The 13,072-nt window shown below is 35.2% G+C and overlaps 1 protein-coding gene across 3 annotated transcripts in view; it reads right to left on the bottom strand.

Moving 5' to 3' along the window:
• Nucleotides 1–13,072, bottom strand: part of MACC1 (MET transcriptional regulator MACC1) — an 83,049-nt gene that overhangs the window by 9,143 nt on the left and 60,834 nt on the right. For all 3 annotated transcript variants that reach the window (XM_054495563.2, XM_054495564.2, XM_054495565.2), the window contains one exon: nucleotides 10,283–10,471. In XM_054495563.2, the coding sequence (XP_054351538.1) occupies nucleotides 10,283–10,471 (189 nt within the window). The remainder of the gene's footprint in view (nucleotides 1–10,282; nucleotides 10,472–13,072) is intronic.

The following is a 13,072-nucleotide window of genomic DNA, read 5'->3' as shown; positions in this document are numbered from 1 at the left end:
GATTCCCTGGAGTGTAAACCATAATCTGGCTAGAAATGGGTAAAAGAGCATTGGGCTGAAAACAATAGGGCGTTGGTAAACTTTATGATTTACACTAAAATATGAGCATACTCTGTATTCCATTTTTCTTCCTCATTGCAGCAAATTAAACCTGAATATTCCTTTGGTGCAAAAATTCATCTTCTACATACAAAATCATTGGTAGCTCTCAACAAAGATGATAAACACTTTTATAGCATAAATACAATGAAAATATTCAACATTATCATTGTTCATTAACTATGTCACTTATCAAATCAAGGTTTATTGAGTACCTTCCACTACAATAAATTTTGTTACAGTAAGAAATAAAATGATGAATATTGCATGACTCTTGCTTTTAGAAGCTTATAGCGTAGGAAGGAGATAGACACTTGCACAAACACTGGCACAAGGGATTAAATAGGATGTGATAATAACAGAAAAACTCAAAAATTACTTGCGTATTTTAAATCAGTGTGAGAAAAAATGATTGTTGTATTCACTGATACTATAATGGAAAGAAAGATAGGTTTGGGTGTCAGAGTCCTGTGTCTACATCCGAGTTCTGTTGCCTATTTGATAGGTCAATTTGATAAACTAATCAAGTTATTTCAGTTTGGAATTTTTTTAATCTATAAAATATGGATAATCATTCCCAAATTTTGTGTTCAAAATACCTCATGAAGTATCTGGCATATAGTTTGCATGTATACTTTTTAATAGGATAGAGAAGAAAGTACTTATTTTTTGGCAAGGGCAAGCTAAAGAGCCTATTTTCAGCCCTACTGAATATCAAGCAAAAGGGAGGGTATCTGATAAAAAATTACAATTGGAATGGGGAGATGACCTTGAGAGGACAGACAAGGGTTTAGCATCACTTGTGCTACAGGGATGGCAAAACACATGAGAGTAGAAGAAAACGCCAAGGAAGAGAATAAAGGGATACAAAATTTAATTCTCAACTAAGTCAATTATTAGTGGCTACGAGAGAAATAGAAGCAATAAAAGGATGGGGAGAAGCTGGAGTCAAAGGGAAAGAAAGTGAATCACATGCTTCATCTTGCAAAAGCCAAGAAGTATAATAACATCCCAAAAAGGACATGCATTGGCTTGCTGGAGCCAGCTCACACAAGCTCCCTGGATATCCTCCCAACTCCATGTTCAGTGACACCACAATGGTAGGTTAAAATGATTTACGATTGGAATATTTACACTAAGAACATTAACAAAAGCTATAAGTTTAGGTTTTTTCCCTTTGCAGGGTTGGTTGTTAAACATATGCCAGTGTAACACTGAGGACTTCCCTTTTCTGTTACCTCCACTGCTACCTGTAACAATTAACAATGTGGAAATATAAAGAAAAACTTGGCAAATCCAGGATTTTGGAAATTAGCAGGACTTTGGTAAATTGGAGAAGGCAGTTTCAAGAGAATAGTCGGGGGCATACGACAGGTACAAACAGGTATCAAAGAAATGGAAGACACCAAACAAATGGGTCACATCTGAAATTTGAGTGTCAAGGGAAGAGAGACAGAACCAGAACAAGCAGCAGTAGAAAATAGAGGTATTTTAAAAAGAAAAAAAAAAATTTAAAAAGTAATATCCTACCAGAACAAGCAGCAGTAGAAAATAGAGGTATTTTAAAAAGAAAAAATTTTTTAAAGTAATATTCTATGATGGCAAGGGGATTTGGGTTTGAATCTTAGCTTTGCCATATGGAGAATTTAAGGTTAATGAGGCTTAAAGAGGTAGCATATATAAAGCACCCAAGAAGAAAGGTTAACTTCCTTTGGCAGCAACATAAATACAAAAGGATGTTAAAATCATTATAGAGTTAGGTAGGGCACAAAATTAGAGGGGCAACTATCATGAGAAATTGAGAAGGAATGGGAACAAAAGCATATGTCAAGAGTTATGTACTTAATACACTGATAAAAAATATTAAATTTGGGGAACTATGTTTTCCTTTAATAAGTAAATCTCTAGGCTGGGGGTGGTGGCTCACGCAAGTAATCCCAGCACTTTGGGAGGCTGAGGTGGGTGGATCATGAGGTCAGGAGTTCGAGACCAGCCTGGCCATTATGGGGAAGCCGTGTATCTATTAAAAATACAAAAATTAGTGAGGCGTGGTGGCACGCGCCTGTAGTCCCAGCTGCTTGGGAGGCTGAAGCAGGAGAACCGCTTGAACCCAGGAGGCAGAGGTTGCAGTGAGGCAAGATCACGCCACTGCACTCCAGCCTGGATCTCAAAAAGAAAAAAAAAAAAAAAGTAAATCTCTATTTGAGCTTAGCCTTAACAAAACCTGATTAATGGTCCAGGTCTCATCAATACAGTAAATAGGCTAATAAGTTGTTTAATTGTCCGTTGTGGAATAGCTATATGAACATTTGGACACAAGTTCTAAAGATACTTTTATTTTATTTTTTCTGCATTTTTTATCTCATTTCATTCTGGTTTTCTTAAACAGTAAATACATTTTATCCAAGGCAGAGACATAAGAGGTAATTTGTGTACATTAATTAACAATAAACTCTATGAAATTTGCCCTAAAATACCTACCCAGTAAGGTCACAAAAAATTCTAGATTTTGTAATAAATTACAAAGAAAATGAAGTCATCTTTTCTGGAAATGTTTGAAGGAATAAAATGGGTAGAATAAATAATTTTCTTTCCGGACTGACTAACATTTAATCCTCCGAAGGCTAGAAAGGAGTTGCAGACAGCCAAGATCTCTTTCAAATTTATGTTGTCTTGTATCTATTCTGTGTTTTAAAAATAGTTCTTCCTCTCTTGCTCAATGTTATGATTAAGAAAAGATATGCAGAAACTCTGCACTTGTGTTTTGAAAAATCTAAAGGAAAGCATGCTCCTGAGGGTTTGCTTTTTAGTTGTTAAATTATTCTTAACCACAAAAATTATCTCAGCCTTCTCATTTCTGTCACAAATATTTAATACATGGGCTGCATTCTTATGCCTCTATTCTTAGATTTTTAACGGTAACTTCACGATGTTGCAGTTTCATTCTTGAATAGGAAGCGTGAGGCTGATAAAAGCACATAGTTGTTAACTTTTCATCTATGTGCTTTTGTTTTTATAAAAAAGGGCAGCAGCATGAGTAAGTATTTAACATATAAAATTGAGCAGTTTTCCAAAGTTCCAGGTTTTGTGTGGAAGAAGTGTGTCTTAGGTTATCTTTTCAGTGTTATAGGACAAAGTAAAAAGTAATGGAGCAATAAAAAGTAATAAGTGGAATGCCAAATAAATGAAATAGGAATAAAATAAAAAAATATATAGTTTTCCAAATTTAGAGTGCTCATTCCCAGAAGCCAATAAGACTCATTAGATAATGCACTAGAAAATGAAATGCAACATGAGTAAAAGAAATTCAGATTTGAGCATAGCATTGTATGTCTTTTTTTAGCTTATAAAATATGAATAGCATAAAGAATGCAATTGGTTTTAACTACTTTTGGATAATTACATTTTGTCACATTAAAGGATTAGTAATCCACTTACTTTTCCCATAAACTTATAGGAACAACATTTCATTTTCAGTACCATTAGCTGAAGAAGTAATAAGGCAAGGTTGCCTTCTTAATGATTATTACATGTGTTCTATCCTCAGTACATCATTTACAATATTCAGGTAAGCTTTAACATTTAACATTACCTATAATTAGTAAGTACATAAATATTGTTGAAGGTAAGATTGCTGTTGTCTTCAGAAGAGAAGGGAGGCTAACATATCTGGGGGCCCCTATGTCCTCACGAGGGAGATGCTGCTTGGTTAAAACTTGGCACAAGTTTCCATTGAAAAAGTCTATTTGGGGACAACCAGCTAAATTTGGGTAAGAATAACCACTTGGAACTTCAGGGGTTAAGCACGAGCCAGAGGAAGATAGAGGACCTATTCCTTGCTAGTGCATCTGCTTAAATAGTCTAACATTATAGGAAAACCTGCTGGTTAAGCCATCTTACCAATTCCTAGTTGGGAGGATTCCTCATTGCCTCCTCATCATCACTGCCACCTATACCCCTGCCAAAAACATATATTCATGGAGACAACTGACATCAATGTTTAAAGAAACTGGGCTTCTTCAATTTAATTTTTCGATGTAAACATTAAAACAAATGAAAAAATACAGCGTCACGAGCTCTGGATTTAGAAGCACACATCTTGGTTTAAATCTAGACTCTTGGTTTAGTAGCTCCAGGATCTTAGATAAGCTATCAACTTTCTTTAGGCCCTTGCTTTCCCCTTCTGGCAAATGAGAAAAAAGGTGTACCCAATGCTATAAAAGAATTGCTAAGTATACAAAGGAATGGATGTAAATGTTTTCGGCACACACTAAGTGCTCAATTAATGCTAATTATAGTTGAGTTTAAAGTTAAGTAACAAAATCACAGTCAACTATCCAGGAAAAGAACCCAGGTAACCTTGCTATAAATCTAGGGCCATTTTACTAAAGTATTGCTACAACTTTATTTCTTTATTAAGCAGTTCTAACAAATGCTGATTTTGGTCTTACACATAGTTGGATTTTGGTTTTCTGAAATTCCTTATTGTTTATGTTCCCTAGTACTAAAGCTTGAAAAAGAAAACCTAAAGTCAAAATTAAATAGTGTCTTTAAATCCATTTTAAATTTTCTTAATAATGTTTAACTTAATATGCATGTTATTTCTATTTGATTTTCAGTGTATAATATAGAATTAAGTCAAAGATCACAGGAATACAGTGTGTTACCCCAGAAATTTCACTGTGCTATTTTTGTTTTCTTTCTCACCTCATTCCTCCCAAAATGGAGTATCTTTTTGAAATTAAAGTTTGTAACAAGTATAGAATTATACGAAGTAGACAATGGTAATCTAAATAACATCACTGTGCCAAATCTCTAGTTCAAACAATGAAGATTTGAGATATCATTCTATACATTTTACAACTGGTATGTGAATTTCCATATAATACTTTTCCCTTCTCTAAGAAATTATAAATATATTTCTCATTTCAAAAGAACAGCAAACAAAAGAATTAAGTACCAAGGCTAGAACTGAACCAGGCCCTGATACAGAACTTGATAATTCAACATCCCTGTAAGCAGAATCCAGAAGTTGCCATGTAAGCCAGAAAACCATATAGCCCAAGGACATTTCTTTTAACTTTTGCGAGAGATAATTTCCAAGGAAAATTAAGTGTTGTTAAGCCCATAAGAAATAAGTTGATCAGCCAAGACTTTATCTCATTTTTTTCCATGCATTGCTATTCTGCCAGTTTCTCAGATGAGAAACCTTGAAATAACTGCTAACTTTTTCCTTACATTCTTCCTATAGGTACTCTCAGTCACATTACTAAAAAAACAGTGTAATTTATTCTATTTTCCAAAAATTACTCAATGTTATATAGTTGTCAAATTCACCTTTTCCTCTTCCTCTTCATTAAAATAATAAATAATATGTATTTAGTGATTACAATATGCAAAACATTGTCCCAAATATTACACATTCATTATCTCATTTGATCTTCTAAACATCCAGTGAGTAAGACAGTATTATTCTCCTTACTTCACAGACACACAAAATAGATTCCCAGAAAAGTAAAGTAATTTGCCCAAGGCTTGAGGGCTAACAGATGGTAGAGGTGGAACAGAAGTCCAGCCAAGAATCTTAACCTCTATGCTCTGGTCGTCATTGAAAACTCCCCTCCATTGATACCAACATATGTACCTGACCACATCACCCAGTAATCATTAAGGCGAACTTTCCCCTCCTGGCCACATCTTCTCAGTGGTCCCTAGAGCTCACTGATATTTAGAAGCACTGAAGTCTACTTCTATTCCTCTCCAATTACTCAAAGGCCACCCATCCTTCAAAGCTAGGATGTGTCTCCTAATTACTCCTCACCACTTTGATATTTTTTAAATAAGTTAAATTTGAAAGGGCTTATCATTAGTATAATACAGTGGTTAGGACTTTATACAAGACAACGTGAATTCAGATCTAAGTACTTGCACTTAATAGCCATGTAACTGGATAAATTACACAAATACCTTCACCTTCAGTTTGTATATATGTAAAGAGCAGATGGCTATAATGTTTTCCTTACAAAGTATATTGAAATAATAGAGATACTGTAAAGAAAATGCTCATAATGACTAGCTGACAATGAACATTTGGTAAGTTACAACTATTACCATTGTCATCTAGTCATATACTTTTAAGAAATATTATAACAATTCAAATATTAATAGTTTATCCCAATTCCCAGGCCAAAATAAAACCTGTTTTTTAAGGAAAAAATAATCATATTTTGTGTTTTTTATGGCTCCTAAACTAATGTCCAGAACTGATAGACCCAGAATAAGCATTAAGTATATGGATGAATTAAATACTGAAGGCCAGAATACAGATATAAGATACTAAACAAGTGGAAAGAATTCCATATGGAATTCATTCACTTATAGAAAATTAATAAAACTTCTTGAAAATCAACAACTTCCTCATCTTTAATCTAGACTTAGAATAAAGTACTTTGAACTCTCCAGCAGCCAGTCAGAAAATGAGGAACAGGTTGTGAATACAAGATACAAAGGAATATTAGATCTGCATTGATTAAATGGTGACTACAAATAGACTTAAAATACATCTTCCCAATTATGAATCTCTACAGGTGAGTAATTTCTGAGACGAAAAAAAAATTACCATTAGGAACATTGACTTCGCTGGCTTCCATTGGGAGAGTGGCCCATTCTGGCAGGTCAGATAAGAAACCATTATCAACAGGACTATCGGTGCCTTTAGCTGAGGTAGAGCCCAGTGGGCAAAGGTAATTGAAGAAAGGAAGTGAGGCCAGAGTGGTGGCTCACACCTGTAATGCCAGCACTTTGGGAGGCTGAGGTGAGTGGATCACCTGAGGTCAGGAGTTCAAGACCAGCCTGGCCAACATGGTGAAACCCCTATCTCTACTAAAAATACAAAAATCAGGCAGGTATGGTGGCATGCGCCTGTAATCCCAGCTACTTGGGAGGCTGAGGCAGGAGAATCTCTTGAACCTGGGAGGTGGAGGTTAGAGAGAGCTGAGATCCTGCCATTGCACTCCAGCCTGGGTGACAGAGCCAGACACTGTCTCAAAGAAAAAAAAAAAAAAGAAAGGAAGTGAAACTTTAGTGTCCTTGGTGAATATATGTCCTTACTAAACAAGATAAAAATGGCATAATCTATATTGTTAAGCAAGGGGGCCAATGAGGGAGTCATAGAAAAATTATCGTCATTTGTGGTAACCATCCCTAGAAGGCTAAGTGAAGAGCACCCAATTTAGGCCAGTGAATTTCTTATCTCTGAATCCCCAGCATGTCCCCTTGTAAAATTCAACATTTAAAAAGTGAGCTGTTTTTCTAATATTCTATTGATTCCTTTTTTAAAAAATTAAAGCTCTAAATATATTCAGAAAACTCCAATAAATTTTCACTATCTTTCACGGAAGAACCTTGGCAATAGTGACATCTTTGTATAGCATAAGTGCATTTTTTCTGAAAGAAATACTCTGAAAAACACACTTTGCTTATTATCGGATTCCAAGCTTTACAGCTTTGCTTTTATGTAGTAATTACCTGTCATTAGAAAAGTTGAGTAACATTTCTTAAAATTTAACTTGAGGAGATGGTTAATTTAAAAAGTGACATTCTCAAAAGTTTCCAAATAGAGGCTTTTTCTTCACCTTAGAAAAAATTAAGAAATGGTTAAGGTATTCAGAAAATCTGACAAATATATTATTAATATACTTCATTTTTTAACCAGCTTGAGGCTTGGTAAAGATTTAATTTTGAGGCAAATTTTGATAGTATCATGGCTACTTTACGTGGCCTGAAAAGAAGACAAATAAAAAATCAAACAAGTTGCTTAACCCTGGCTGCACCTTCTGACTCTGCAACTTAGTCACCGTAGTAAACAGTGATGGACAGAGTGTAATGGTTAAAGTCATGGACTCTGAAGTCAAATGTCTGTGCTCTAAACATGGTTCCAGGACTTTCTAGCTGTGTATGTTTAAGCAAGTTACTTATCCTCTCTATATCTTAGATATTAGTGTCTGCCCCATAAGTTTTTATTGAAAGGATTACATTAGTTAATTTTTGTAATATTTCCAGAACAGTGCCTGTCACGGAGTCAGTGCCAGATAACTCTCCCTAAGATACAATAAAAATAGAACAAAGGGAAGAGAAAGAAGTTAAAGGAGAGAAAGTAAGTGAAAGAGCCCAACTGCAGGCATTGGCACACATAGAAGGCAATTTTTGGAGTGTGTGCCCTCTGAGGAAATGACATACAGGAAAAAAAGCAGCCCAGCAACCGCTAGATCTGATTATCTCCCTGCCCCAGTACACTTCCCTCCCTCTGCACCCCCTACCCAGAACTAATATCAGTGTGCTTTGAAATAAACTACTTGAATTGTAAATTGATCATATTTAAGAATCTCCTCCCAAAGAGAAAAATTATACAGCTATTTTTTAGGAGGTTGGAAATTAGCATATATTTACCCATTAGTTAAGAGACCTCGTAGGTAAGATTTCTGTATATTATTTGGAATGACCTCAGGCCAATATACTGTGGATTTTTCTAAGTATTTAATAACATGAATCTGAGTGATGACTATTACTATTAATCACAATAAGTTGAATCATAGAAAGACACCTAGGGGCTTTCCTTTCTGCTTCTGAGTGTTTATCAGCCTCAGGCAAAGACTTAGTCATTTATGATTTGGGCTGTGCAAAAGTAAATAATGGAAAAGTAGGTGGTTTGCTGGCCTCCATCAAGATTTAGGGGAAGACAAACTATAAACAACCACAATTAGAGAGAAGCCAGATGCTTAAGGAGGCTGACAGAATAAATAACTCTGATAAACAACTCTCAACAAAACTCTTTCAAAACAGAACCTTATTAAGAAAAAAAGGTCCTGCTTTCAATTAGACAACTTTTTCATCAGTCAACTGAAATGTCCGAATCAGAAGAGCGTATCCCTCATAATATTTGTTTTTCCTTCTTAAAGGCTTCCTATCTTTCATCTCATTCTGTAAACACTTGAGTCCATTTTGTGTACTGCACCGAATGCTATCTTATGCTTATTTATAGGCTGTAATGCCCTTCTAAGTTTATGGAGATAAATGTAGTCTCTGAGGGGAAAGACATCCTCAGTCCCTGGTTGCTCCTGGCTAAAGAGTCTTATTTTGGAGAAGCCCTGGCTGGAGAGCCAGGCTGTAGGAACTCAGAAACCAGCCTGCTGACACTTCCACTGCAGCTGCTGGAATTCAGCTGACTTGATTTGACTCTACTTTTCATGCAAAGGTGGCTTTGTCCTGTTCACCCAACTGGAATGGTTGCATCAAAGTAAGAAAATTTTCTCCAAAAATGAATACCTAGATCTATGCCAAAAACAAAGTGAAGAATACAGCTTCTGCCCTCACCAAGTCATCTCTAATAGAGAGAGGATTTCCTTAAACATAAATATCTTCAAAATGCTTGTTCATTTGAGAGAAAGATACAGAATATTTTACATGTGCCCTTCACTGGAATATTTTTATTTATTTAATTCAATAAAAATTGACTCACAGCTCTTTATGGTAATCTGGAGAAAAATATGTATCTAACTTGTGCCTAACAGCATACATTTGTTTTGATAAAAACAATATTTTCATGGTAAATATTTACTTTGTACTAAGTGCTAACATTCTGCAACTGATGCCTGTAGTTATTGTAGGCAACATTGTGAAGGAGATAATGAAGCTCTTAGTTATCTATCTCTCATCACCAGTGGCTCTACATCCACTTTCTTAAATACTTCTTGTCCCTGAGCATTAGTTATCATAAGTGACTAGGTTTATGCCTGAGGCTGATAAATATATATTATTATATCTTCCTCTATTGTCCTGACTTGCTCCTGTCTCCCACCTTCAAAATTTACCTGTTTTATGACTCAAGCTCTTATAGCCATCCCTACTTACTGGCCCAATTTGATCAATTAATTCATTGATCAAAGGCCATGAGAATATGAAATCCAAAAGAAGAAACATCAATATTTTAAAGGCTCTCAATGCCTTTTAAGAGTGTGTGTGTTTATTTCAGATAGTACTGATGAGTTACTAGTGCAGTGATTCAGTTAGTGGATCATCTTGGACATTCCCCCAGTGAATCCGTGAATGTGGTACGGGTTTGATTACATTAGCGTTACTTGGTCTGCAACTTTTCACTATTGAATTAGACAAACAAAAGCCTTACCTCAACAGCAACATCTCCAGTGTTTCCTCGATGAGGAATTTCATATGCCTCCATTTGTTGCTTTGTGAGTCGTACTAACTTTTCAGCTAGTTCCCTCCAGCCTTTTCCAAGCTTGACAGCTGAAGTCAGAACAGCAGCTTCTCGGATGAGACGTGCAACTAATGCTTGGCAATCCATTTTCAGAAGAGCCTGCAGCAACAATTACATGTCACAGTTAAAAGCAACTAACTTGGGCTTTTTTCTCTATAAACTGGAATTTTTATTACATATTCTACAAATGGGAGTCCTTTTTTTCCCTACACATGTAATTGAGTTTTCTAAAGCTCAAGAAGTTGATTCACATTTAAGCAAATTCTGTAAGCAAACTACAGTAGACATAACTAAGCCAGAGTTAGGGGAGATTTAGAACTAATTCAGTGGCTAATTATAGGACCTTGGATAAACCACTTAACTAATATGTGTCTTTGTATCTTTAATTGTGAAAAAAGGAAGTTAAATTACACACTTCCAATGGTACTCTGAAGTTCCGGCAGTCTCTAATTTATCAATCTAGGATTAGTTATTTACTCACGAGAAATAAAGCCTTGTTCTAGGAGAAGATTGGCTACAAGAATTTCTTTAAAGTGTATGTGAACTGGTGATGGTAAATATTATTCTATTTTCACCAAAATATGACTTAAAACGTCCCAGAATCATGCCTGCTGTGTTTAAAAAAAAGAGACACTCCTTCAACTTTGAACAAAGCTATTGATGTTTATAAGTTTAAAATATATATATATAAATTTATTAAAAATACTCTCTCTCATCACCAATATAATGGTATTAAACATAAAGTACAAGGTATTAAAGACAAAACACCTAGTCTTCTACAATGCAAAATAGAAAACCATCAGGCTCTTACCTAACCATGCATGTTTCAAACAAGTCTACAAGTTTGTGTTTTGCCTTGAGTACCATTTTTAAAATATGGGATTACATCTATCTATACTTCTTTGTTCAGATGAGCAAATAAAGTAGTTCCCCCTTAGGAGGGGGAATCCAAGGAGATCCAAGAATCCGAAGGAGTCACATTTCAAGGCTGTCCAGTGGATGCCTGAAACTGCAGATAGTACCAAATTTTACACACACTGTGTTTTTTCCTATACATACACACTTATGGAAAAGTCTAATTTATAAATTAGGCACAGTAAGAGATTAACAACAATAACTAGTAATAAAATACAACAATCATAACAATATACTCTAATAAATGTTGTGTGAATGTGGCCTTTCTCTTTCAAAATACCTTATTGTACTCTACTCACCTATTTGTCAATCATGGTTGATGGTAGGTAACCCAAACCACAGAAAGTGAAACTGTGGATAAGGGGAACTACTGTAAACATGTTTGGTAGCCCCTCATTATTTAATGGCACTTTGGAGCTTTATCTACCAATATGAAACAATAAGTTAAAATAAATGAGCAAGTAAAGCAACTATGAAAGTTGATAGCATGTTCATTCCCCTGGAAGTATGCAATTAGAAGGACTACCCATGGTTTTGATACATAAATGGATCCATACCTTTATACGGAAGAGTTATAGCCTCAGTGAGAAACAATACTGAGCTAGCGGGCCCCTGATGGTACTTTTAGTTAACTGCGGAGTGGGGTTGCTACTTTATATTCCAGTTTCTTGTTTTAGGGAAAAGATCTGTACTTAAGAGTCATAAAACATGAGTTTAAAATCCAGCTCCACATAGTATAAGACTTTAGATGCATCACACAATATCTCTACTTAATGATTTTTAAAATCAATATAGTGTTAATTCCACTTTGTCTAAACTTCCATAATCATTGTGAAAATTAAATTGGATGCTGAAGTGCTTTAGAGAGTGTCAAGTATATAAGGACAGCCAGTCTCAATGTCAAGAGATGACTAAAGGGTTTGGATCCCGCAATCTTTTTCAGCTTATCGGGTTGCTTCCTGCCACCCCAAATCAATATACAATTCTAGAAATATGTATATTTACTATGCAAATAAAGTTTCAAGAGACAACTCTATACCCCATGCTCCATCACCTGCCAGTCAGAGAACCAGGCCTGAGCCTCTTCATACAGAAATCCTGAAACCTCCACTAAAGCTTGGAAACTCCCTGCTTGAATGGACTCTCTACTAGATTTTCTAATTAGCCATTTGAGGCACTCTGATAATTATCATACCCCCAAAAATACAGGTATGATCAGGCTTGAACTTTCAGACCATCATTAATGACCTTTGGCCATTACAACATTTTTAGGCCACTAAAAAAACAAAAGAAATTAATTTTCCAATTCAAACCTTTGCAGGTGAATATTAAATATGAGCTATGAGAGTTAATGACCTATTACAAAATGCACATGCAGCTTCCACCAGGTAGAGCAGCTTCTAACATTCAGTCTCCAATAGTTCTGAATGTCCCAGGGTAGGTAAGAATGCAGCACACCATAAAAAATCTATCAACTTAGCAACTGGATATTGGAGCTTTTGAATTTCAACTTCTCTAAGTATCACTGTAGAATCATCAAAAATATTGAAAGAGAGATAATGTTATATATATTTATTATATGAATCATTGTTAATGCCACAGATTAAATTTGTCCTCCAAATATTTTCTACTTCTTTTGCATCTTCATTAAAACTTTGCTCCTTTGCATGAACCTGCCTATATAATTTTATTTACCTTCTACAGAGCACCAGCCTTTCACAATGATAATATTTAATACAAATACCTACACATATATAGTACTTATACAAACATTTTTATACACAC

Source organism: Pongo pygmaeus, chromosome 6 (assembly GCF_028885625.2).
Source record: "Pongo pygmaeus isolate AG05252 chromosome 6, NHGRI_mPonPyg2-v2.0_pri, whole genome shotgun sequence".
Taxonomy (NCBI): Eukaryota; Metazoa; Chordata; class Mammalia; order Primates; family Hominidae; genus Pongo; species Pongo pygmaeus.
This window is presented reverse-complemented; position numbering and strand designations above follow the sequence as displayed.